The 27,519-nt window shown below is 48.2% G+C and overlaps 1 protein-coding gene across 1 annotated transcript; it reads left to right on the top strand.

Moving 5' to 3' along the window:
* The first annotated feature begins 34 nt into the window (after positions 1–34).
* On the top strand, positions 35–27,519 carry Adgrg3 (adhesion G protein-coupled receptor G3). The gene is made up of 12 exons (XM_021170697.2): positions 35–102; positions 4,100–4,250; positions 15,932–16,067; positions 17,489–17,635; positions 18,337–18,471; positions 18,967–19,006; positions 19,127–19,218; positions 19,353–19,465; positions 21,825–22,105; positions 22,266–22,359; positions 22,664–22,938; positions 26,718–27,519. Exons 1-12 carry the CDS (start codon positions 51–53, stop codon positions 26,828–26,830), a joined length of 1,629 nt encoding a protein of 542 aa, XP_021026356.1. The 5' UTR covers positions 35–50; the 3' UTR covers positions 26,831–27,519.

Raw genomic sequence — 27,519 nt, 5'->3', positions numbered from 1 at the left:
AGAGTTTGGGACTGAGGGACCACACAGTCATAGAACTTCGCTGAGCACTGATGGCGACAGCCAGGAGTCTGGGCCTCCTGTTCTTTCTGCTGCTGACTTCAGGTGAGCGGGCGGGGCTCCTCTAGCTATCCCGCTAAGCCCCGGAGACTCTGTGCTGCAAAGGGCCCCAGGGGAGCATGGGAAGAGACCCAGGGATTCAGCCAGGACGGGAAAATGGGGACTCATAGTGACTCCCTCATCATCCCTTCTGGCCTTGTCCCTCCAGGTCATCCCTGTCCATCTTGCTGGGTCTCAGGCTCTTGTTGTCACCCCATAGTGTATTGTAGGTGGGCAAGAAAGAGAATGTCCATCTGTCCTGTCCATCTGTTCTGGCTGGAACCAGGTTCTTGGACATGGTGGGTCAAACAAGCTATTCAGTTCTGGGTTCCAGGCGAAGGCATCAGTGGCTTTGGAAGCTGCCTGGAAGGGCGGACAGCTGCTCTGCCCACATAGTCCATCCATCACAGGCTCCCCATTCCTGTTGGCACCATTCAGTGTCATCAGTGACAGGAGACAGGACCCAGAGCACTCCCATCACATACAGCTCAACTTAATACACCAACATGAGGTTCCCAGTCCTGCCTCTACCCAAGTTGAGCCTGCTCCCTCCCTCACTTCCGTGGATGGCTATACCCTTCTTTTTTTTTTTTTTTATTTGAGATTTTAAATTGTTTTTATTTTATTTATTTATTTTTTGATTTTTAATATTTTTATTACATATTTTCCTCAATTACATTTCCAATGCTATCCCAAAAGTCCCCCATAGCGCCCCCCACTTCCCTACCCACCCATTCCCATTCTTTTGGCCCTGGCATTCCCCTATATTGGGGCATATAAAGTTTGCAAGTCCAATGGGCCTCTCTTTCCAATGATGGCCGACTATGCCATCTTTCGATACATATGCAGCTAGAGACAAGAGCTCCGGGGTTCTGGTTAGTACATCATGTTGTTCCAACAATAGGGTTGCAGATCCCTTTAGCTCCTTGGGTACTTTCTCTAGCTTCTCCATTGGGAGCCCTGTGATACATCCAATAGCTGACTGTGAACATCCACTCCTGTGTTTGCTAGGCCCCGGCATCGTCTCACAAGAGACAGCTATATTTGGGTCCTTTCAGCAAAATCTTGCTAGTGTATGCAATGGTGTCAGCGTTTAGAAGCTGATTATGGGACGGATCCCTGGATACGGCAGTCTCTAAATGGTCCATCCTTTCATCACAGCTACGAACTTTGTCTCTGTAACTCCTTCCCTGGGTGTTTTGTTCCCAATTCTAAGAAGGTGCACAGTGTCCACACTTTGGTCTTCATTCTTCTTGAGTTTCATGCGTTTATCGAATTGTATCTTATATCTTGGGTATCCTAAGTTTTGGGCTAATATCCACTTATCAATGAATACATATTGTGTGAGTTCTTTTGTGATTGTGTTACTTGGCTATACCCTTCTTGACTGTTGAGAGATGGCTATGTGGAGTGGTGAGGTGTTCCTGTCTCCATGCCCCGCCTCTCCTTGTCTGCTCCAACTTTGACAAGTATCCTTAGGTGTCTGCCTTTCTGAGTCACTTATGGACAGGTGACTAGTCACACAGATTAGCATCTCTTGGTTCAGAAGAAAAAAAAATCTCCTCTCTTCTGATGCTAGGACAGTCAGTCAAGGATAGAGTTGAGTGTCTGACTCAGAGGTGAACCAGGTATTGTGCAATATACTTGTACTTGGAAGGTAGAGAGGCAGAGGATCAAGACTTTGAGTTCTGTTTCAGCTCATAGTGAGTTTGAAGCCATCCTGGGCTATTGGAGACCCTGAGTATAAAATTCGGTAGAAATTGACAGGGCTGTCTTTCTTGGGGCATCCTGGAACAGAGCAGGCAATGATGGACAGGCCAACAAGGCTCCTCTGAACGGAGATGTGGATCCAGTAGTGTCAGGGATGCTCGTGACTGGGTGATGTGTCAGTCACCTGCGTGACATAGGAGGTGGCATCGAATGCCTTTTGTCCATTTACCTACTGGCTCTTTGCTTACATACCCAAGAAACATACATGGTGCTAAAAAGAGGCACAAAAGTGGTAGCTACTTGCCTGAGGGAGTCTCTTGGCACCCTGAGTCTGAAGGCCGAGGATGGGCTAGCCCCAGGTATTGGCTGCAGAAGGGAAAGAGGCTGGCAGTGAGTGGAGGGAGGGAGGCTGAAGGGACAAGGGGCAGGGTATAGGGAACATATGGGTCACCGTCTGGCCTTTGACCTCCTGCCTGCCCTCACCTGCTGCATCCCCAATTGTTGAACTCACACCAAGGCTTCCAAAGTCCTCAGAAAACACCCTGGAGACACAGCACTTCCTAAGATCTTGAGTTTGAGGCTAGCCTGGGCTATATCCTAAGGACAAAGTGGGGTGGGGAGCCACAAGTACTCAGCTCTGTACTTCTCTGTTGGATGCCAAGAGCTTCCCTTAGGTATCCTGCTGGGATTCCCAGCAAGGTGGAGGAAAGCTTGTATTCTCACCTACCCTGAGGCCATCCCCCCTTCCTAATCCTTGACACCTGCCCTCATGGAGTCCTTCTTCCTCCTCTCTAACCCTCCTTAGATTTCATGTGAATGCAAATAGGGCTGATCTCAGAGACTGAGCCTAGCATCTGGCCTCAGTGCATCTTATAAGCTCCACATACTATTTGAAAACCAAAGCAAAATTGAACAACATATAGACCCAACTTCTATAAATATGCTAATATGTTCTTCCCTGTTCATTCTTTGTCCTGCCATGCCTTTATCATGAATTTTATTTTCTGTACTAATATTTGAAAATGAACCAGCTTTCTTTAAATCAAAAGTGGTAATGTCCATGATATTTTTCTTAAATTTTGTTTAAGATTTATTTATTTCATGAATGTGAGTACACTGTCACTGTCTTCAGACACACCAAAAGAGGGCATTGGATCCCATTACAGATGGTTGTGAGCCACCATGTGGTTGCTGGGAATAGAATTCAGGACCTCTGGAAGAGCAGTCAGTGCTCTCAACCTCCGAGCCATCTCTCCAGCTCCAATGATATTTTTTTCAATCAAATACCAGCAAAGGATATTTAAAAAGTAAACCCTGCCTCAAAAAAAAAAAAACCCAAAAACAAAACAACAAAACAAAACAACAACAACCGCCCCCCAAAAAGCCAAGCAAACAAAAACAATCAAACAAAAAACCCCAACCCAAACAAACAAACAAACAAACAAAAGTCACACCTTAGTCAGGTGTGGTGGTGCACGCCTTTAATCCCAGCACTTGGAAAGTTGAGGCAGGAGGAACTCTGTGTTTGAGGCCAGTTTGACCTACAATAGTGAGTTCCAGAGCACCCAGGACTATGTGGAGACACTAACTCTGTCTCAAAAAAAAAAAAAAAAAAAAAAGCTACATCCTCCAGATTACCTCAGATGGTCTGTGTGCTCAGGTATATTATCTCTTTTCATCTCTAAAACATAAAGGGTGAGAGGACCAAGCCTCGGAGCGCTTGCGTAATTTGCCAGAGGACAAACGGCTAAGCAGGGACAGGAAGCTTCCTGCATTCCATAGCACAGGGCTCTGCACCAGAAGTCACAGAACTGGTCTCTAGTCCTGAAGCACCTTCCGACATGGGCTGACTACTCCCCAGTCTCAGCCTGCTGCAGCCTTTACCCAGTCCAGGCAAAGATGGGAGGCTAGGACAGAGCCAGCCACAAGCCTTACAAGAGTTAGAGAATCGGCCGCGGCTGCCTGGGAGGATCTGACGGAGTAAGGGCAGGAAACCAGGCAGGCTCTGTGGAGGATGTGGCTGAAAAGCCACAGTTCTGAGAGATAAAACACTGCGCATTGCCAGGCAAAGCCTTTGTCTGGAGAACCACATGCCACGTGTAGTCATCTCCCACCCCCACCCCCACCCCACCCACGCCCTGTGAAGTGGGAATGCCTGCTCTCCCCTGAGAACTCCGGGACTGGGGAGAGTGGAATCTGCCGGAGTGCCCCTAGCTGGGTGACGGACCAGCTACCTCTCCTAGGCCACTGTCCCTCTCCCACTTGCCCCATCTCACCCCACTTCCTCCCCTAGATGAGGAGGCCACCGAAGAGCCAAGGAACGTCTGCCGTCGGTTTCAGGAGGGCCACGAGTATGACACCTTCGACTTGAATGACACTGCTCAGTGTTTCACCAAGTGTGGGCAATCGGAGCACAGCCCCTGTGATGTGGGGAACTTGCAGAGGTAAGAGGAGAGGAGTCTGGACAAACGGGAGGAGTGACCTGTTGGGAAGCCATACTGTCATAAGTTCTCAGGGCCCTAGAATAACATGCTGTTCCCCTTTCACCCTTTCATGTTCTCCCTAACCTGGCCCTGCCTTGGCCATCAGAGTTGCTACTGATAAGGACAGTGGTTCTCAACTTGTGGGTCTTGATCCCTTTGAGGGTCAAATGACCCTTTTCCGGGGGTCACCTCTGACAGTCGGGAAACACAGGGGAAGGACTTTGGGGGATACAGGTCAGCTTTCTGGTGAATCCACACAGTGGTGGATGATGTAGCTGCTTAATTTCATAGTACTGGGAAAGGACTAGAGTGCTTTGAACTGTAAGCATGCAAAGAGGTGCGGGGGACAGAGGTGGCAATGTTGAGATGAGATGAGGGCTGGGGGCGGACTAGAAGTACCAAGTTAACTAGACCATTATGGGAAGCGGAGAGATGATGTATTCGAAGTTAAGAAGGGTGTGGTCAACTCGAGATTGATTGCTTGGATTCAGGGACGTCCAGGGGTGGTGACCAACGTAGAGGTGTGACCCATTAGGGTGGAATTCCGCTGGTACTACGAAGCTGCTCAGGAAAGATGGCTCAGGCAGGCTTCATGGGACCAAGAAGCTGGCTAGATGGGGCAGGGGAGACAAAGCTCCCTGGTGCTGTCCCTGCTGGAGTCACAGTTGCCACACTAGCTCTGCCTCTCTGCTCTTCTCTGGGCTCTAGGCAGAGGGACCCAAAGCTCACCTGGGATACCACAGAAGTGCCCAGCTTACAGCCAGAACTCAGAAAATGGTTGTTGAAGGGAGGAATGAAAATCTCTGCTCAAGGCTGGCTATTAAGACAGTGTTTATATTGAGGTTCATTCTTTCCGTGGCCTGGAAATGCCCCGAGTCCTGCCTACAGTCACACTGGCAGCTTCTTAGACACTGTGAATGAAGCCCAGGGTACCTGTGTGCTCATGTCCTGGATAAACACCTTGGAGCGAGCAGGTGCCTCAGTTCTGAAGGGTGTGGTCTGGTCCCACTCCATCCTTGGGACTGAAGGGTGCGGTCCGGTCCCACTCCATCCCTTCAGTTTGCCCTTTTCTCTTCATAACAACACTGTCTTCAGCTACTTCTCTTGCGGCTGTAACTGGATACAGGGCAGGAGCAGCCTAAGGGAGGGGTGGGCATGGTGGATGGAGAGGCTCCCTCCCTGGCAGCAGAGGCTTACGGCATGATGAGCTCATACACACCTTGTCAGGGAGGAACACAGAAGCAGAAGAGAATGGGAAGCAGCCCTGGCTATCCTTCTACATATGCCACCTAGACTCAACTTCTCAAGGCTCCATGATCTCTGAAAACAGTACACCAGAGGAGGTTGAAATATTGAAACACATGAACCTATAAGGACATTGTATATTCAGACCATGAAAAATGCCCTGAGGTAGGTCCTGTTATCAACCCATTTCTCAGATGAGCAAACTGAGGCTCTATGCTGTGAATAACTTGCCTGTAGTTACACAGCAGGTAAGAGGCAAACTTGATAGGAGCTGGTATAGAAGTCTCAGCGGAGGCACTTGATGTGACAAGCTGGACCCAGACTGCCAGTGCTCAGGTGGCTTCCAGTTTACCTATCTGTAAAATGGGATTTACAGGATGATGGTGGAGGCTAAATAATTCTGCACTTGAGAGTCGTGGTAACCCCGCCATCCACACTGTCAGAACGCCATGCCCTCAAGCGCCTGCTCCCCACCTCTCAGACTTCCTCGTAGCATCACTGAAGACTGAGTAAATAACACATGGAGGAGTTATTAGCAGATAGCAGGAGCTCAAGAAATGTTAGTGTGCTTTATTTCAATGGCTGTCTTGATTATAAAAGTAGCACATGGTGGGCATGATGGTGCATGGCATGAAGGCAGAGCAGGTTGATCCCTGAGTTTAAGGCCTGCTCTACAGAGTGAGTTCCAGGACAGCCAGGGCTGCACAGGGAGAGCCTGTCTCAGAAAACAAACGATGACAAAAGGTGATACATATTCATTGGGAATTTGCTATAGAAAGGAAGTGAGAATTTCCCTTAATCCATCAGCCAGAGACGGCTGCCGTCTTCATCCGGATGTGTATCTTTTTAGCATCTTACATGACATATAACTGACAACTTATTTTGTGATGTGGGTGGCTCCTGTTTTTGGACGTTCTTGGTCATGTATTGTTGTGAATCTGTATTCCTAGGATTGGAATTGGTGACTTGTGTGTGTGTGTGTGGGGGGGGGGGGGTAGGATTAACTCTAGCAGAAACTGGCTACAGTAGTCAGATCAGATTTTACTCCTGCAGGCAGATTGTGGCATTCCGGTTGCCCCGTGGCCTTGACAACTCCTGGTCTTGTCTGCCTTTCTCTTTTAGCCATCCTTACGGGTTTCTAGTGCACCTCGTGGTGATTGTGATGACCGATGTCAAGTGCCTCCAGTTATTTCTTTCATATCTTAATATCTCTATTTCTGTTTATTGGTCTATAAAGCTGTTGGAATTTTCCATAGTGATTTTGGGGATCCTTTATTTGTTCTGCATGCGTCTTCGTGAATATATGCAGAGAATAATCTTCCTTTTCATGGGCTTCCTGTTCACTTCCGAAGCACTGTCTTTTGACCACTGCTAAAGGTTTTAATTTTAGTTAGTGTAATCGATCAGATCTTTAGATTTACTTTAAGTATTGGGGTGTGTGTATGCGTGTATGTGTGTGTGTATGCATGATGTGGGGGAACTAACATGTCACAGCATATTCGTGAAGTCAATTTTCTCCTTCCACCTTTACATATGTTCTGAGGCTTGTGACAAACACCTGCTCCCTGAGCCATCTCACCAGCCCTATTGCCTGTTACTCTGTTCTGTTCTGTTCTGTTCTGTTCTGTTCTGCTCTGCTCTGCTCTGCTCTGTCTGTTTTCTATTCTAAACTAGGCAGGCATGACTGTTGAAACATCTTTAATCCCCAAACTCAGGAGGTGGAAGCAGAAGGATCAAAGAGACCAAGTCCATCCTCAGGTACTTGGTGAATGAGGCCAGCCTAACCTAGATAAGACTAGACTCTCACAGACAAAAAGAGAAGAGAACAAAACAATAAAAACAATTGCTTTCTACACCAAGACCAGAAGAATGCTCCTCTGGTTTCTTCAAAAGCTTCGTGGCTTACTTGCTCACGGGTCTAAGATCTGACAAGAAAGGAGCAGACAGAGGAAAAACTTGCTGTTTGTTAAGGGCTGTGGGGTCTCAGGCTTGCTTCTCTTCCTTTACACACATCCCCTGAGACTCTGATGCCCTGCTGTGGCTCTGTAGCCCTTGTGCCTGTCTGTGGGCAGAGTCTCATCTCACACAGACCATAGTCAGCGCTGAGCTACATTCTTCCCCTGGACATGACTGTTCTGATGACACACAGGAAGCCAAACAGTATTTGGGAATGGCTTCCTTCCCTTAATGTGCTCTTACGGTCCATTCCTGCTGTGACCAGTAAGGTGTGTTTTGTGACCAGCAGTGACCTCCATTCATCAGTAATTCAAACTCGCAGTAGAAAGAGCTTAGGAAGAACAGATGTCCCTAGGAGAAGAGAGGCCACAGGCGCTGAACCTCATGTTCATGGTTCTCTACAGGATGTCACCTCAAGGCCGTCCCTGTCCTAGCTGCTGTTGACAGCGTGCCACAGTCATCATGTATGACTTGGCTTCTCCATGTATTCTAGGAAAACAAACAACTTCCTGATTCAGAATCAGAAGCCCAAAGCCATGGTTCTTAAAAAATAGATACACTGAGAAATAATAATAATAATAATATAACTATTGTTGTTGCTGTTGTTGTTGTTGTTGTTATATTTAAATGCACAAATGTCGGAGCTAGAGAGGATGGCTCAACAGCTAAGAGGACTTGCTGCTCTTGAAGATGATTCAAGCTAAAGTCCCTGCACCAGATGGCTCCCAGCCACCTGTAACTTCTGTTGCAGGGGACCTGATACCCGCTTCTGGCCTCTTTCAGCTCCTGTCTCAAAGGTTGTGCAATTTACATGTGACCACACACATCCTTCTGACCCCTCACTCAGAAAGCTGAAAAAAAAGTTTCTAGTCTCACAGAAGGCCTCTCATGCTTCCCCCAAGTAACACCCCTCCAAGTGGCAAACATGATTTTTATTTATTTTTAGATATTTTTTCTAGATTTATATATTTTAATTTTGTCTGTGTGTTTTGCTAACATGTGTATGTGCACCATACACATGCAATACCTGTGGAGGCCAGAAGAGGGCACCATATCCATTGGCGCTGGAGTTATGAATGTTGTGAACCACCATATATATGTGTCATTTGCAAGAGCAACAAATGCTTTTAATCACTGAGCCATCTCTCGAGCCCTTGATGGTGACTCTTTTTTTTTTTAAGATTTATTTATTTATTATATTTAAGTACACTGTAGCTGTCCCTCAGACACTCCAGAAGAGGGCGCCAGATCTCGTTACGGATGGTTGTGAGCCACCATGTGGTTGCTGGGATTTGAACTCTGTACCTCTGGAAGAGCAGTCGGGTGCTCTTACCCACTGAGCCATCTCACCAGCCCTTGATGGTGACTCTTGACAGTCAGTGTGATTCTATTGAGCAATTAGGAAATCACAGAGCATACCTCTGACCTTATCAATGGTTCAACATACTCATGGATCCAAACCCTGCATAAAGTGCTGGGGACAGGCGAGTGGAACTGGGAAGGTGGCCTACGTGGAGGCATCCTTTGAAAAGGTACCGCTTGGCCCTGTCCACTTCCTAATAAGCTCTCTGCTCCCCAGCAGCAATGACGGGAGCAGCCTCTTCCATACATGACTTTCTGCCTTACCACGGCAGAGAAACAGGAAGGTGCTGAACTGTGGGCTGAGCCCTCTGAAGCCATGAGCTGAAACAAATAGTTTTTCTTTTAAGCTGTGTCTCTCAGGCAAAGCACACGATAACAACAGTGCCCTGTGGTCACTGTTCTATGCCCCAGTGCTTGCTTGCTTTCTTCCTTTCTTTCTTTCTTTCTTCCTTCCTTCCTTTCTTTCTTTTTTCTTTCTTTCTTTCTTTCTTTCTTTCTTTCTTTCTTTCTTTCTTTCTTTCTTTCTTTATCTTAACTTTTCTTGTTTTCAGGTAACACATAATTTTCCCCTTATCAACATGCCTGTACCCCAGTTGTTGTTTTCTCCTCCTCCTCTCCCTCCTCCTCCTCTTCTTCCTCCTCCTCCTTCTCTTCATCCTCTTCTTCTTCCTCATCTTCTTTTCCTCCTCCTCCTCCTCCTCCTCCTCCTCTTCCTCTTCCTCTTCCTCTTCCTCCTCTTCCTCCTCCTCCTCCTCCTCCTCCTCCTCCTCCTCCTCCTCCTCCTCCTCCTCCTCCTCCTCCTCTTCTTCTTCTTCTTCTTCTTCTTCTTCTTCTTCTTCTTCTTCTTCTTCTTCTTCTTCTTCTTCTTCTTCTTCTTCTTCCTCCTTCCCCCCACCTCTCTCTCCATGCAAATAGATTGCATTATGTTGTCCATGTGCCAATTGATGGGCATTTGACATGGTGCCGGATCTTGATGAGTCTGAATATTGTTCCCAGAAATGTTTTAATTCAAGTCTTTGAGTCCATATGTTATCGTTTGGTGGGGGGATTTCTGCCTGGGAACAGAATTGCTGGAATATACACTGGATGTATGCTGAGCTCCATAGAAGACTACCGAACTGTTTCCCAAAGTGGTGGTGCCATTTGCGTCCTGTCAGCAGAATCTCATGTATTTCTGGCCACTCTAGTGTAGAGGACATCACCTGAGCTCCCTGCTGGCATTTTGTCATGAACAATGAACTTCAACATCTTTGTATGTGCTCACTGACCGTTTTGGAGATTTTCTTTTTTTTCATTTTTTTCTTTTTTCCTTATTACAGATGGTTGTGAGCCACCATGTGGTTGCTGGGATTTGAACTCAGGACCTTTGGAAGAGCAGTCAGTGCTCTTACCTGCTGAGGCATCTCACCAGTCCAAGATTTATTTATTATTGTACCTAAGTACACTGTAGCTATCTTCAGATGCACCAGAAGAGGGCTTCAGATCTCACTACAGATGGTTGTGAGCCACCATGTGGTTGTTGGGATTTGAGCTCAGGACCTTTGGAAGAGCAGTCAGTGCTTTTAACAGCTGAGCCATCTCTCCAGCCCCTGGAGATTTTCTTTGGTAAAATGGTTCTCTCTCTGTGTCTCTGTCTCTCTCTCCCTCTTTCTTCCTCCTTCCCTCCCTCCTTCTTTTCCTCTTTCCCTCCTTCTCTTCCTCCTTCCTTCTTCTGGTTTCTTTGTCAGAACTTTCAGGAGGTCACTTTCAGACAGATGGGGGTCACCTCAATGTACCTACATGGTTCATATAGGGTATAGGGCTCAGGGGTCAGTCAAGTAGCTTGTTTTTATCTATCCTTGGAGAGTGGTCATTGGGAGCAGCTTGGCATGAGGCAGATGTCCGGATTGAATCCACACAGGGACTGGAGGAGTGGCTGTGCGGATGCTTCTGAATGCTTCACACTCAGGATGATTGGCAGCTCCTGTGTGGGGTGGGTCTGTAATCCCAGCCTCAGGAGATGGAAGAGAAGGGCTGTGAACTTGAGACCAGCCCGGGCCGGTCTCACAGAAGAGAAAGGGAAGGCACCAAAGCAACAGACAATACTAAGAATTTACTATATCTGAGAGCCATACTGGGGACTCTTCCTTAGGACCATGGATTGAGCTGGTTTGCAAAGGTGAGAAAGATCACAAGGTAGGAACACATATAAGCAAATATTCAGTCATCTTATTTTTGTGGCTCACCATTTTCTGTGGCAACAAAAATCTTAATGCTTCTAAAATTTCCTATTTTATTTGGTACCAATAAAAGCCAACAGTTCTCTAGCAGTCAAAGCTGGATAATCTGTGTTGCTCAACGAATTCTGACAGCCTCACCCCTCTGTTTCTGGTCAGTGGTCTTCTTCTGCTGTCTCGAATATGACTTGAATATAGTTATATGGTTTACTTTTCTATCCTACAATTCATCTTCTGTTTTCTCTATAGAGCCTTCTCTTCTTGATAACTATGGCTATTTAAAAACAGAGCAAAACTGGGCTGTAGTTTATTGGTAGAGCACTTGTCTAGCATGCCTGAGATCCTGTATTACACACACACACACACACACACACGGAGAGAGAGAGAGAGAAGGGAGAGGGGAGAAAGGAGACAGGAGACAGGAGACAGACAGGAGAGGAGAGAGAAGAGGGAATGAGAAAAAGAGAGAGGGGATAGAAGAGAAGAGAGACAAGAGGGAAGAGAGGAAGGGAAATATAGAGAGGGAAGGAGGGAAGAGGAGAGGGAGAGAGGAGAGGAGAGGAGAGGAGAGAGAGAGAGAGAAAGAGAGAGAGAGAGAGAGAGGACTTCTTTTGTCTCCATAGCTACTCCCTTTCATGTACTCAGTCTGGACTGAGCCATCACCTAATCAGAGTTTCTAGGAAAAGTGAATAGTGGAGGGCGGGGAGATGGCCCAATCAGTGAAGTACGTACAAACAGAGGACCTGAGAGCTCCAGGGCCATATTAAAAAACAGGTCGGAGTGGGGAGGGTTCTGGAGGAATGGCTCAGCAGGCAAAGGCTCTCAACACAAGTTTGACAACCTGACTTCAATTCCTAGAACCCACATAGAAGAGTGTCAGAACCCTTCCCTGCAGTTGTCCTCTGACCTCAGATACAAAGTATGGCATAAATGCAATAAACAAATAAATGAGGGTAATTAAAATGGTTTTAAGTAAGAAGCAGCCATACAGGGCTCTGATTCCAGTACTAAGAAAGCATCAATTAGGGCCCAGGGCTAGGGAGGAACCCAAGCGCGAGGAAACGTTCTAAATTTCAGCACCACGGAGAGCGGCTCCAAGTGCCTCCTGTGTAGAAGCCCATTTTTTTTTTTTTTTAAAGATTTATTTTTTCACTGTAGCTGTCTTCAGATGCACCAGAAGAGGGCATCAGATCTCATTATGGATGGTTGTGAGCCACCATGTGGTTGCTGGGATTTGAACTCAGGACCTTTGGAAGAACAGTCGGTGCTCTTAACTACTGAGCCATCTCTCCAGCCCAGAAGCCCATATTCTGTTTGCCCCTAATACCATTTGCTCCCTAAAGGCCAGTTCCCATGAACAAACAAACAAACAATCATTTATTTATGCCAGACACAGTGGCACATGCCTTTAATCCCAGAACTTGGGAGGCAAAGGCTAGTGTACCTTTATGAATTTAAGGCTAGCCTGGTCTACATAGTGGGCTCCAGGACAGCCAAGGCTACATAACAAAACCTATCTTTTAAAAAATAAAAATGTTATTATTATGTTTAGGATGTGGGTTTGGGTCACACATGTCACATCTACATAATGAGTTCCAGCCCAGCCAAGGCTACATAATAAGACCTATCTTTAAAAAAGTAAAAAAAAAAAAAAAAAAAAAAAATGGCCGGGCAGTGGTAACTTATGCCTTTAGTCCCAGCACTTGGGAGGCAGAGGCAGGCAGATTTCTGAGTTGGAGGCCAGCCTGGTCTACAGAGTGAGTTCCAGGACAGCCAGGGCTACACAGAGAAACCCTGTCTCGAAAACAAAACAAAGAAGTAAAAACTGTGTTTATTATTGTGTTTATGACGTGGGCAGGGCTATGCATACCATTGCACACTTGTGAGGGGTCAGAGGACAACTTTATCCAGTCAGTTCTCCATTTCCACCTTTATGTGGGTTCTGGGAATCAAACTCAGGTCATTAGGCTTGCTCGACACGAGTCTTTGTCCACAGAGGCATCTTCCTGTTCTATGGCCCAGCTTTTTTCCCCACCCTTTTTTTTCTCTTTTTTTTTTTTTTTTTTTGTTGTGGCTCAGCTTTCAAATACTGAATTTCTACTATATAATTGACACTCAATAAATGTGTTCAAAGAGATTTATTCAAATAAAATATACAAAACCAAAAGTGCGTGAGAAGATGTCCAGCATCAGTGGTCAGTAAAGAGGTGCAAATCAAAGCCACCAGAAGCCACCTCTTTGTACCTTTAAGGTACAGTTAAAAAACAATAATCCAAAGCCAGGCATGGTATTGCTCACCTTTAATGCCAGCATTCAGAGGGCAGAGGAAGGCAGATCTCTGAGTTCAAGGTCAGCCTAGTCTACAGAGTGAGTTCCAAGACAGCCAGGGCTACACAGTGAAACTCTGTCTCAAAAAAAAAAAAAAAAAAAAAAAGTAAAACAAACCCCTTGTGTTGGCACGGCTACGGAGCTGGCGGAACATCCATACACTGTAGGTGTGGGTGTGGTAGTGCAGCTGTTATGGAACACCATTCAGCAGCTGATGGAGAAGCTATCTGGAGAATTATCATATGACCTAACAACTCTATGCATGGGTGTGTGCCAAGGGAATTTAAACTAAGTCTTCTATGAAGGCTCACACATGGGTTCACACAGCAGCGCTACTCACCGTAGCTGAAAGGTGGGTGTTCTTGTCTGCTTTCCGTTGCTGTGATAAACACCACAGCCCAAATGATGGTCTCAAATGATGGCTGAGGGTCTTAAAGCCCATGTCCACAGTGACACGCCTACCCCAACAAGGCCACACCTCCAAATAGTGCCACTCCCTGAGCCAAGCATATTCAAACCATTACATTTTGTTTCCACATCCACATCACAGTCCCTCACACTGAGGGAAATCAGGTCCAGAACTCAAGCAGGAACCCAGAGGCAGGGACAGAAGCAGAAAAATTTAAAGGACACTCCTTACTGACTTGCTCCCCATGATCCATTCAGCTTGCTTTCTTATACCCAGTGGTGGTACTGCACATAGTGGATTGGGTCTGCCTCGATCATTAATCAAGAAAATGCCCCACAGACATGCCCACAGGACAAGATAATGGAGTCGATCATTCAAATGTCTCTTCCCAGGTGACTCTAAGTTGACAAAAACTGTCCAGCACAATGGGAAATAGTCAAATGCCCATTTATGGGTGGATGTGCAGAGCGGTATGTCCATCAGAGGTTGGATGCCAAGAGCCATATGTCCATCAGTGATGAAGAGCCATGTGTGTTCATCAGTGGGGCAATGTACACATATGCCCACCGTTGGACAGGTGAACAGATCTATAAGCCCATATGTAGATGGTTGCATTTCATCTGGAAGGACTGAGACCACAATGCAGGTTTCAGAAATGATTTGTGGAAACAATAGGCTAAGTGTAGGAAACTGGACTGGGAGGGCCGCATGGTATGTGCTTCAATATACCATAAATTCAAAACAGGTGACGTTTGGTCTGGATGTGGCTAGGTTGGTAGGTGCTTATCTGGCAAGCACAAGGCCCAGCACTGAGAAACTGGTGTGATTAGCGCATGCCTGTAATCCCTGCACTCTGGAGGAGGAGGAGGAGGAGAAGGAGGAGGAGGAGGAGGAAGAGGAGGAGGAGGAGGAGGACGAGGACGAGGAGGAGGAGGAGGAGGCTGGAGGATCAGGAGTTCAGGTCATCCTAGGCTGCATAGTGAGTACAAGTCCAGCCTAGGGTACATGAAACCTTGTCCAAAGAAGAAGAGGGGCTGGAGGATCAGGAGTTCAGGTCATCCTAGGCTGCATAGTGAGTACAAGTCCAGCCTAGGGTACATGAAACCTTGTCCAAAGAAGAAGAGGGGGTATTTATGGAGACAAAGCGAATTAGATTAGTGGTTTCCAGGGGCTGGAGAAGGGGACAGGGTAGCTTTGTAGTGAGCATGGGGTTTCCTTCCATGACAATGGGACTGTTCTAAAGTAAAAAGGTAGTGATAGTTTCAGAGCCTCGTGGATATGCTCCATACCACTGAACACTACATGCTAAAATGGTTAATGTATGGATTATATCTGGCATGCTACTATTCTAAAAGATTAGCATGGGCTGGAGAGATGCCTCAGCACTTATGAGCACTGATCGATCTCGTGCAGACCCAGGTTTGGTTCCCAGCACTCATTTGGTGGTTCACAACCATCCCTAATGCCAATGCCAGGAGATCTGATGTCCTTTCCTGAACTCCAAGGACACCAGGCATGAGAATGGTGCACGGACACAGGCAAAACACTCAAACGCACTGAACAGTTTAGAGACAAACATTTAAGATACAGGCTTAGTTATAGTTTCCGTTGCTGTGAAGAGACACCATGACCAAGGCAACTCTTATAAAGGACAACATTTAATCAGGGCTGGCATACAGGTTCAGAGGTTCAATCCATTATTATCAAGGCAGGAAACATGGCCGCATCCAGGCAGGCATGGTGGACGAGCTGAGAGTTCTACATCTTGTTCCGAAGGCAATGAGAAGACTCTCTTCCAAGCAGCTGAGAGGAGAGTCTTATAACCCACACCTACAGTGACACAGTGACACACTTCCTCCCTCAAGGCCACACCACCTTATAGTGCCACTCTCTGGGCCAAGCATATTCAAACACATGAGTCAATGGGGGCCAGATCTATTCAAACCACTACAGATACCCAGTCTTCATCCGGACTCCTTCGGGGTCAGTTCCCAAGTCGCTCTTCTTCTTTACCTTAAGAGCCCAGGGTCTCTGGTATTCTGGATTAGCTATCACCCCAAGAGCCTGCTGAATGGATGGCTCAGTCTGCAAACTCCTCCTCCCCCCAATTCCTTGCCCCTTTACAGATACTGGTTGAACTATGAGTCCTACCTGCTGGAGAATTCCATGGAGACTGTGGACATGCCTTTTGTTAAGGCATTGATCCAGAACATCAGCACGGATGTCTCAGAAGACCTGCTGTACTCTCTGATGCCTTCCCAGGTGAAGAGCTTCTTGTTGGCTCAGACCTCTGCTGGTGCTCATCCCTCCTAAGTCCTATTCAGCATAGAAGTCAGTGGATTAACTGAATGAGTGGAATGGTGGTGGGTTAGTCAGGATGCTGGGAGATCCACGAACCAGCCCTCCTACCACTGCCCTTGATGTCCTCTGGGAGTCTCCTCTCTCCTAGAGCCCTCGGGTGCCCACCTGGAGATGAATCTCTGGATTCCACCAAGCCTAAATTGTCCATTAACCTCTCTGCCAGAACACACATCTGAAGTCAGAGTAAGGGCACTCTTGGCCTCAGAGAGATGGAGTGGGAGGAGTCTACATATACGCTGGCCCAGATTTAAATCCCATCTCTGCCCTTACCAGTCATTGCCTTTGTGGGCACATCTACTTTTCTGATCCTTGGTTTTCTCACATGTAAATGATGAGAGTATTGCCCACTTTCAAGAGTGTCAGAAACCAAGAAGAATGAGGCATCCTTATCCTCCCAACACCCAGGAGGCAGAGGCAGGAGGCTTGCTCCTGAGCTCCAGGCCAGCACAGCTTCTTTCTCAAAACAAACCAGAGAAATGTAAACAACAACAAAATAAAACAAGCTGTAAACATATTGGAAAGAAAATCTGAGTTAAAACCAAGACATTCTTGGTCTAGCGAGGGCTCAACATGTCCACGGCATCCCCGCAGAGAGGAAGTTGAGGGTAGAGGTCCAAGGAGCTAGCTGAGCCTCTTATGATGCAGTGCCCTCTGGGTAGGAGCCTCACTGGGCCAAGACATAACCCATGCATCCTTTTTGATAAGATCTAGGCCTGGAAGGTGAAAACTGGGGCTTCAGCCCCAACCCCTGGTCCCCTGTTCCCATGAGCATGGATCCTTCTGAAGCAGGGAGCTAGTGTATGCAGGCTGAAGCTCTAGGGTGCCCAGGAGGTCAGACACTAGACAAAGAATGCCTGGTGATTTCTGCGGAGGTTTGTTCTAACTATGCTTGGTTTCTAAATCGCTTCACTGTTGGGCAGGAGGGGCTTCCCAGCCAAGGTAAGCACGAGTCCCCCACACCACTCTCCTCTCACTTCTTTCTGGGACATCCCTCATTGTGTGTGTGTGTGTGCACACACATACACATACACACACACTTAAAAGCAGAGTGTGTCTGTACCAATGTAGACATGCTCCACTGATTCCTGTGATGGGAAAACTGGGGCTCCACTGTTAATGTTTGTCCAAGGGACCAGAACATAAGGAGCAGAGGCTGGACTGAGCCAGGTGCTCTGTGCCCCAGCCCTGAGCTAAAAAGTCCTCAGATGCTGTCCCTCCACTTGGCCTGCTACAGTTTCCCTCCCAACTGGAGTGGTAGTGGCATCTGTCTTGGAGCTGGCATCCTAAGGGGGAGTTGGGAGCTGTTGGATTCATGCTTACAGATCCCGAGGCAGGTGATACAGGGTGAGGACCAGCCTGCTGATGGAGTTCGACTTCCCAAGAGCCTGTTTGGAGCCCTGCCTGGCAACAGGTCTGCAGTCCGGTTGGCCATAACTGTTCTAGACATTGGTGCAGGGAATGTCTTTAAGGTAAGAGGCTTGCTGGGAGTCCAGGAAGCTGCAGTGTTAAATGTTCAGGGTCCCTGAGATTGTCTCTAAGGCAGCCAGGTCATCCAAGAACTGTTTCTACAGTCTGTGGCCTGAATACTATTCTGATACCCTGACATCAGCACCTGCTGACTGTGTATGATGTCCAGGTGTGCACATGCATGATTGTATGTTCTTGCACATGCATACACACACACACACACACACACACACGCACACACACACCCTTCTATATTCCTGAGAGCATTTAATCAGGTGTGCTCAGATGTGACTGTGCTTACATGGGTAAACATGACTATCCCTTGCCAGTGCCTGCCAGATGTGTGCTCCTGAGGCATGCGCCCATCCATGTAAGCTTACATATAGGCACCCTTGGATCTAGAAGCACTTGTCCCCTAGAGGCATTCACTGGCATTGACCCCATTTCCTGGCTGATCTTAGCCTCAAGCTCTTCCAGTTCAAAGGTGGCTTTTCAGTAAGGTAGTATAGAACCTAGAGGCCAGCCCTGCCTAGCCCCACCCAAGTGTGTTATAGAAAGCAGTAGGAAGAAGGGTGCCTGTGGCACCTGGCTCCCTGATCCTCTGATGTCCCAGGCGAGGGCATGTCCTAGTTGCCAAGACCCCTTGATAGGGCAGGTAAGGTCAGCCCATCCCATAGCTAGTCTCCTGCCAATCTCCTCTCAGGGCCCCAAGCTCCTTGAGGACAAGGGCAGCAGCGTGTTGAACAACCGCATGGTGGGCTTGAGTGTGGGCCAGATGCACGCCACCGGCCTGTCAGAACCTGTAGAGATCACCTTCTCCCACCAGCGTCAACCACCTGTGAGTCTTCTGCCTGGGGCCTGGCAGTTACTGTGGAGCATACCGTGTATGAGCTCTGAGAAGCCACACATGGGAACCTGTGCCCTAAACCCTTCTAAGTGCATGCAGAAGAAACCATCAGGCTCATGCAGTTAATGCCCAAAGACATCTGTCTGCCCTGCACACGTGAACACACGTGCCCCCTACACCCTCCCACCCCATGTTCATAAATGTGTGGGGGCCTGGGGAACCCCTCTGCATACATGCTTTCCACCCCTGCCAGGCAATGATCCTGAAGACAGGCATGCACGCACAGACAGGCAGACCCTCTTGTGCCATATATGTTGTATACCCTACATGCACAGTGGTCCAGGGAGCATCAACCGATGGAGTCGATCTCCCCATGTAAGCTACAGAGAGCATCCTCTTAGGGCAAGACACCTGGTGGTGCCCGTCTTCTCTTCTCTCCCCCTTTCCTGCCTCCCTCCTCTTCTGACTCCCACTCTCTGGTTTCAGAACGTGATCCTCACCTGTGTATTCTGGGATATGGCTAAAGGTAGGTTTGGAAGATGTTTTTAGAATGAGAAAGGAGCAAGCTTCCACAGGGCAGAGGGTGAGGACAGAGGCAGGCTCTCCCTTCCCTCCTCCTCTGCTCTTACTTTGCTGTGGGCCACAGGAGACTGGGATTCCCACGGCTGCTCCACGGTGCCCGGGGATGGGAGAACTGTCTGCCGTTGCGACCACTTGACCTTCTTCGCCTTGCTGCTGGTAACAGCCCATCCATCCTGATTGCAGTGGTCCAGCTTCTGTCCCTGGGAGAGGCTGCCTGGGCTGGCTGGGGTTTGGGAGATGTGTGGGTCTGGCCCATCAGTGATGTGATCAGAACTTGGGGTCATCTACAGAGGCCGATCTTGGACCTGGCCACGGCACAGACTCTCACTCGCATCTCCCAGGCAGGCAGTGCTGTCTCCATGATCTTCCTGGCCTTCACCATGGTGCTCTACATTACCTTCAGGTAAGTGAAGACACCTCCTTTTCCTCCTGCCCTCAAGGAAGTACAGGATAGGGATAAGGTGTCTTTGTTCTGTGGCCTCTCATCGTCTTCTCTGGCCTTTTGTGTGCTCTCTGAGAACGTAGGACATAGGGTTGAAGTTGAAAGAGGCAGAAATTCAACTCAGATTGGCCAACGCAGGGCATGAGTGATTTGTGGAACTAGGAAACTCACATCATGTTTCCTCCAGGCAGGGAAAGAACTAAAGACTCCAGCTGAAGCCCCAGGGATTGGCCCCTCCTTTCACAGCTTGCCCTAGGATTGGTCCCTCCTTTCACAGCTTGCCCTGGGATTGGTCTCTCCTTTCACAGCTTGCCCTGGGATTGGTCCCTCCTTTCACAGCTTGCCCTGGGATTGGTCTCTCCTTACACAGCTTGCCCTGGGATTGGTCCCTCCTTTCACAGCTTGCCCTAGGATTGGTCTCTCCTTTCACAGCTTGCCCTGGGATTGGTCCCTCCTTTCACAGCTTGCCCTAGGATTGGTCTCTCCTTATACAGCTTGCTCTCTCTTTTCTCAGGATGTTAATTTCACCCTGGTGCCTGGAGAACCTCGGGCTCAGGTCCCAGCTCCTTAGATATTCAAGCAAAATTGAAGCCCCAGAGTTGAAGGCTTTGAGAACAAACATTTCGAAATAATTATAGACTAACTGAAAATTGCAAAAATAGCACAGACAGTCTGTGGTTCCTTACTGGAACTTCCCCAAGTGTCATGTCGTATGTAACTATAGCATATCATCAAAGCCAGGAAGTTGGCAGTAGCGGAGAATAGCTAAGTAGTCTCAAGACCCCTTCAGCTCCACCACTTTGGAGATCATGTGTATGTGTGTATGTGTGTGTGTATGTAGTGTGTGTGTACACATGTATATGTGTGTGTGTGCACATGTGTATAGTGTGTGTGCACATGTGCATGCATGGGCATACACATGTATATGTGTGTGTGTGTGGTGTATGGTGGGGATATGGTGTGGTGTATGGTGGGGATATGGTGTGGTGTATGGTGGGGATGTGGATGTGGTGTATGGTGGGGATATATACACACATGTATATGTGTGTGTGTGGTGTATGGTGGGGATATGGTGTGGTGTATGGTGGGGATATGGATGTGGTGTATGGTGGGGATATATACACACATGTATATGTGTGTGTGGTGTATGGTGAGGATATGGTGTGGTGTATGGTGGGGATATATACACACATGTATATGTGTGTGGTGTATGGTGAGGATATGGTGTGGTGTATGGTGGGGATATATACACACATGTATATGTGTGTGTGGTGTATGGTGGGGATATGGCTTGCAAGGCCCTGTCTAAATAAAACTACATGGCCCAGTGTTCAGAGTCGTCCTAGCTGCAACAGATGGTTGACTATTAGCCAAGTGTGTGGTCCCTGTGGGCACAGGGCTCTAGGGTTCACACTCCTGAGATGCTGGGTGTTCTGTGTGTGTGCATGTTTAGCTTATGAATACTCAGTTGTCTTAGGGTCTGACTTTGATCACAAGCCAACGACTGATTGGGCCACTATGGTTACAGGGTAGAACACACAGGCTGGCCAAGCCATTTGACTACTCATGAATTTAAGTGACAAGGGACAAAGCCACTTACTTGTGGCTAAGTGTGGGGAAGGATGCCCCTTCTGGGATACATGAGCTTCTCCAAAAAGAAGCAGGCACAGGGAAGAAACAGGAACAGATAGTGCTGTCGCTTGGCTGTCCTGAGCCAGGATTTGACCAAGAAACCCTCAGACCTGCTGAGTTGAAGGAGTCTGTGGGATCAGCCTCTGCCCATCCTTGCCTATCCTTTGGAACCCTAGAGCCCAGGCTTACTGGAACCCACCTGGAACATTCTTTGGGCTTCCCATTTTCCAGTCCAAGGATCCCTACTGTCCCTCCCCTGTGCCTTTGTGCCTCAGTCACTAAGAAACCCTGGGCTTCAGCCCCTGGGAGCTACACCCATGTCACACCTCCTCACTCCCACCCCACCAAGTACTGGTAGAGAACACAATCTCCAGCCCCAGCTCCATCCTCGGTGTCAATTCCTCAGTTACACAATTTAGCTAAGGAATCTGTCAAACAGTGAGGCTGGCAGGACCCAGCGAGCGTCCACAGAGCCCAGAGAGCCACGAAGGGGCTTGTGGATTAGAACCTAAGAGTTTGCACACTGACTCCTAGCAAAGGTGGAAACTGAACGGCCAGGCAGGAGTGACCATGAGGATGATAGCAGCTGATGGTGGGTGGCACGCGACTGAGGCAGGAAGATGGACCAGCCTGAGCACCACGTATAGGCTGTGACTCCTCAGGCCTGCTCACTAGCCATTCTCTCCAGGTTCTCTCTGCAGAGGTTCAAGTCTGAAGATGCCCCTAAGATCCACATGGCTCTGAGCATCAGCCTGTTTCTCCTGAATCTCACCTTCCTGATCAATGTGGGGAGCAGCTCCCAAGGCCCCCCAGCCTCCTGCTGGGTCCGAGCTGCCATTTTCCACTACTTTCTGCTCTGTGTCTTCACCTGGATGGGCCTGGAGGCCTTCCACCTCTACCTGCTGGTCATCAGGGTCTTCAATACCTACTTTGGACACTATTTCCTGAAGCTGAGCTTGCTGGCCTGGGGTAGGCACAGGCTGGAGGGGTAGAGGAAGGCTGGAGGGTTTGACAGGGAAGAGCCTAGGGAAGCCCAAAGCTTGAGCAATGGATATCTGAAGGAACAGGAGGCACTCTTTATCAAGGGGACACTGACAATGCCAACTCGCCCCCTCCCCCTTGTCCACAGGCCTGCCTGTTCTTGTAGTTATCGGTGCTGGAAGTAGCAACAGTTATGGCATTTATACCATTCGCGACCAGGAGAACCGCACGTCACTGGAGCTGTGAGTGGGGCTGAGGGGAGCAGAGGGTATGGTTTCACTGGAGGGAGGAAGAGGAAGAGGTCATAGGGAGAGGCCAGCAATGTCAAGGCTGGGAGGATAGCCGGATCCAGTTGGCTTGTGGTACAGTGGGTAAATGGGAGTCTGGAGTCAGAAAGGAAATAAAGGAGGAGGCCCAGGAGAGCCAACAGTAATGGGGGGGGGGAGGGGCATCTTCTTGGTCACTACAGATTATCTGGGGAAGTGTCCTGGGGCTCAATGGTCAGGGGTTTCCTCCCCAGCCCCAGTGGCTATCCACCTCCTACAGGTGCTGGTTCCAGAAAGAGCCTGCCCTTTATGCTACAGTCCACGGCTACTTCCTTGTTACCTTCCTCTTCGGTGCTGTGGTGCTGGCTTTGGTGGCCTGGAAGATCTTCACTCTGCCCAGTGTCACAGCAGGCAAAGGACAGGGGCCGACCTGGAAGTCGGTCCTCACCGTGCTGGGCCTCTCCAGTCTGGTGGGCATGACCTGGGGGCTGGCTGTTCTCACCCCCCTCGGCTTGTCTACTGTCTACGTCTTCACCCTCTTAAACTCTCTACAAGGTGAGGGTCTGGGGAGGCCACAGGCTGCCTCACTGGCACTAAAGGGCACTTGAATTTGGGGAGGGTGCTCTACAGATCACAGGATTCCATAGAAGCTAGCTCAAGTCAAAACGCTAATTTTAGATGCCTGAGATTCTTATGGGATCTAGGGCAGCAAGGGTGGCTGTTGTCTTGGGGCTAGGATCAGAAAAAGCCACATAAATCAAAGCAGATGTCCCCACCTATTGTTTTGGAGCTGAGTATTGTTTCTTGTCCAGCCTCTGTGACAACTTGTTCTTCTCTTTTCTCTCTTGTTCTTGTCTGGCTGCCTAACATGGCTGCTGACTCTGTGTTCTGAGTCAGATGACTAGTTTTGTCGAGTTCTGACTAGGAAGGCAGGGTCATGAGATTTGATGTGACATGACATAGAATCCTTAAGAAGCTTTTAAAGTATTTGTTTTGTTTTGTTTTCTGCAACAAAATACCCGTTGTCTTAGAGTTTCACTGCTGTGAAGAGACAACACGACCAAGGCAACTCTGTTCTAAAGGCCAGCCTTTACTTGGGGCTGGCTTACAGTTTCAGAGGTTCAGTCCTTTATCATCATGGTGGGAAGCATGGTAGAGTGCAGGCAGACATGGTGCTGGAGAAGCTGAGAGTTCTACATCTTGATCTGAATGAAGACAGCCAGGAGGAGACTGTTCCACACTGGGTGGAGCTAGCGTACTAGGAGACCTCAAAGCTCACCCCACAGCAGTGACCCATTTCCTCCAACAAGGCCACACCCACTCCAACAAGGCCACACCCACTCCAACAAGGCCACACCTCTTAATAGTGCCAAACATTCACACACAAGAGTCTATAGGGCCCAAATCTATTCAAACCACCATACACAACAAAAGCGACTTAATAAATAAAGGTCTTGTCTTGGCTCCCATTTCAAGAGTGCAGAGTATACAATGACAGAAAAGGCATGACACAGCTGGTCATACCATATGTGCTTCAGGAGACAGACAGACAGATAGACGGATGGATGGATGGATGGATGGATGCTGGTGGGCCACTTTCTCTTCTTAGTTTTTAAATTTATGTTTTTAAAGTTTATGTATTTGTTTGTTTACGCGTCTATGTGGAGGTCAGAGGACAGCCTGTGGAAGTCACTTCTTTCCTTCCACCATGAGGGTCCCAGGAATGAAACTTGTGTTGTCAGGTTTTCTGCTAAGTGCCTTTAGGCACTGAACCTATCCCCAAACTTCTTTCATATTTCTCCCAGGTCCTTGGAATGGTGCCCCCAACTTTTAGGATGGCCCTTTATACGTGAATTAGCTAATCTAGAAACCCCCTTACAGTTACTTAGTCTGGGGATCAGAGGCGTGTCTCATAGGTGATTCTAAGTCCTATCAAGGTGACAGTCACTGTTAACCATTGCCCAGCCTGTCAGCCAGACATTCAGTACTTGTGTTCCTCATTTATCTAAGTCAGGGCCGGCCCTTGTCCCCTCCTCATGCCATGTTTCACAATGAATGGGACCTATGTGTGATCTGGTCTTCAATACATAGGGCATAGTTCTAAAATCCTAGGCCAGAGGCCGGATCCAGAGGTCCCCAGTAGAACACACTTGCCCCAGTCAACTGGCTGGTAAAACCAGCAGTGAAATAGAAAGGGGGTATATTGAGAATAGCTATCCTGGAGGAACAGGAGAAACAGCATTTCCTGCACTGACTTCAGGTGATACCAGTCTCAGGGTTATACAGGGAGGGCACAAAAGCCAGGGAAAGCAGCGTACACAGCCAGGACCCTGTTATTCATTATCTTAAAACAATTACACAGGGATCTGTCTGCAGTAAGAAAGTGGCTCCCGCTTTGGCATAGCTTCTCAATTGTCAAAAGCTGCTCATTTCTTAGACCCAGGTGGCCATGGGAGAGGAAGACTCGGAGAAAAGGACAAGTCAGAAGGGCAGGGTTGGGGGTGTTAGTTCTTCCCTGGAGACCGTCAGCACCACTTTCCTGCTCTGGAACCAGACCCTGCAAAAGCTGCTGGTTAATAATCTACTCTCTGCATCAGCCTCCAGGGGAGGGTCGCCATTTTTAGACAAACACTCCCTAAATGTTTACCATGTCTGTGTGCAGAGTTGAAGCCAGTCTGACCCAGTTTAAGGTATCGAAGGGAAGACATGCCAAACTTTAACCCTGTTCCTAAGTTACACATTGGCATCCGCTGACCCAGGCGAAGAGCTGCGCTCTTACTAAAGCAGCCTCCACTCTGTTACAGATGCTGTATTGATTGCAGTAGAAATCAAGCGCCACAGGTACTCTCACGTGAAGGACCTGGTTTTAAGGTTTATACGCGCATTATGTGTGGTGTAGGCAAAGGTTATTACACTAGGAAGGGACCATAGGGTGGGGAGAAAGCAATGGACTACAGAGGAAGTGGATCAGGGACTGCTAGAAGGGGAAGGGTACAGCTGGGAGACGGGTGGGGTGGATGGGGGAGGACAACCAAAACAAATGCCACAGGGAGTCCCTGGAGAGGTGGCTCAGTGCTTGAGAGCACTGGCTTCTCTTGCAGGGGAGCCAGATTTGGTTCCTAGCACTCACAGTTCCAGGGGATCCAGAGCCCACCTCTGACTCCCCCTGGCCCCCCTGGCCCCCCTGGCTCCCCCTGGCTTCCCCGTGGCTCTCTGTGGCTCCCCCTGGCACAAGGCACCCATGCAGTGTACTTACATGGAGGCAAGAGATTCATACACAAAATAAAGACAATTTTCTTCAAGTAAAGAAAATGCTACAGTAAAATTACTACTTTCTCTGTTAATTTTAAAAATCAAACAAGCAATAGGCTGGTCTCGAAGAGATCCTAGCTTTAGTTCCCAACACCCACACAAGAGGTTCCTGTGTATAATTCCAGATCCAAGGAACTCCAATGCCCTCTTCTGGCTTTCGCAGCTACCAGGTACACATACATACATGCAGGCAAAACATTCACACATAAAAAAAATTAAATCTTAAAAAACAACACACAGACACACACATACACTTGCTTTAGGGTCATCTAAGGTGGTTCCTAGAGAAATAGTCACGAGCACACATTTGGAAAAATCCCAGAGGTTAAGAGAGGTTTCTTCTTTTGTTTGTTTGTTTGTTTGAGACAGGGTTTCTCTGTGTAGCCCTGGCTGTCCTGGAACTCACTGTGTAGACCAGGCTGGCCTCGAACTCAGAAATCCACCTGCCTCTGCCTCCTGAGTGCTGAGATTAAAGGCGTGCGCCACCACGCCCGGTTCATCATTCTTGCATGGGCTCCTTTCATCTTTAAGCCTCTCCCTTGGATGAGTCTATGTTGTTCAGCTTTCTTATCATCCTCCCATTCACAGCAGAGCCCTTGGTGCCTTTTAAGTTCTCGACATTGTTATTGTTGTGTGGTGTTTTCATTATAAATTCCCTTTAAACACAAAGCTTGCATTTCTCAGTCAATTCTATACTCTAGTTTTCTATACTCTACTATAAACCTCCCTTTTCCTCTTGATGACACGCATCCTCTGGTAATCCTTTATAAAAGGACAGGGGTGGGAAGACCAGTGGTTTTATACATCAGAGAATACTTTTGTTTTCTTCTTCCTTTTTGGCGATAGATATGTGCGCAATTTATTTCAAGGCCAGTGTTTGTGGTCTCTAAGGTTTTTATTTGACTCTCTTTCAGGTTTAATTTTTACCTAACTTTTTTCATTAAGTGCTTGAACATTTATAGTGGAGTCCCTTCTGTGTCCCTGCCTGGTCCGGGCTCACTGAACCCCTCTCTTCACCACAGGGCTCTTCATCTTCTGCTGGTTCATCATCTTCTACTTCCCTACTCAGAGCACCACAGCCTCCTCCTCTGGCACCGCCCGCCTGGACCAGGCCCACTCCGTGTCCCAGGAGTAGTTGATGGGTGGCTGCAGTTTGCTCTCACTTCTGGCTGGTTTGTGTGACCTTGAACAGCTCCCTACTTCCTTCTGGGCTCCACTGTCTTCTCTGTACAAGGTGTCCAAGGACGGAGAGGATGGGGACCAAGCCTGGCCCTGTGGCTTCAAAGTTCCCATTCAGGAGGCTGGAGACTTGACTTGAAGAGGACACTGGTTCAGTTCCCAGCACCCACATAACATCTCTCAGCTGTCTGTGACTTTAGTTCCAAGAGATCTGACACTGTCCTCTGGTCTCCAAAGGGTACCAGGCATGAAGGTGCTGCATATATACATGTGCCACTCATACATATAAAATAGAAATTAAAAAAATATTTTAACAGCTCCCATTTGGATGTGTTCATGGGTCCAAAAAGCTACAAATGCAGATCTGCAGGACTCAAAAGTCCCTGTAAGCCTTGGAGCCCCAGCCAACAGTGTTATCTTTACCCCTGTTGCTATGGTGACAGATCTCTAGAGCTAAGCAGCTGTAGACCACCTTTAATTCACCAGGAGAGATCCAGAACCGGAGGCCTGCTCCATCTATACATGACCAAGGAGGAAAAGGGAGAAAAGGCAGCTCTTCCCACGACGTCTGTACTCTTATGGGACATTCTTACCAACCATTTCAACCCAGCCTGAGCATCAGGCCTGGCCGTGTCAAGCCAATAA

The sequence above is a fragment of the Mus caroli genome, unplaced genomic scaffold (assembly GCF_978045245.1).
Source record: "Mus caroli unplaced genomic scaffold, Mus_caroli_1 scaffold_10, whole genome shotgun sequence".
In the NCBI taxonomy this organism is placed as follows: domain Eukaryota; kingdom Metazoa; phylum Chordata; class Mammalia; order Rodentia; family Muridae; genus Mus; species Mus caroli.
This window is presented reverse-complemented; position numbering and strand designations above follow the sequence as displayed.

Bases quoted from the DNA above. Each gene is read 5' to 3' on its own strand.
- Adgrg3 (XM_021170697.2), top strand. From the start codon at position 51: ATGGCGACAGCCAGGAGTCTGGGCCTCCTGTTCTTTCTGCTGCTGACT. The intron at 22,360-22,663 runs GTGAGTGGGGCT...CACCTCCTACAG, and splicing joins AACCGCACGTCACTGGAGCT to GTGCTGGTTCCAGAAAGAGC. The intron at 22,939-26,717 runs GTGAGGGTCTGG...TCTTCACCACAG, and splicing joins CCTCTTAAACTCTCTACAAG to GGCTCTTCATCTTCTGCTGG.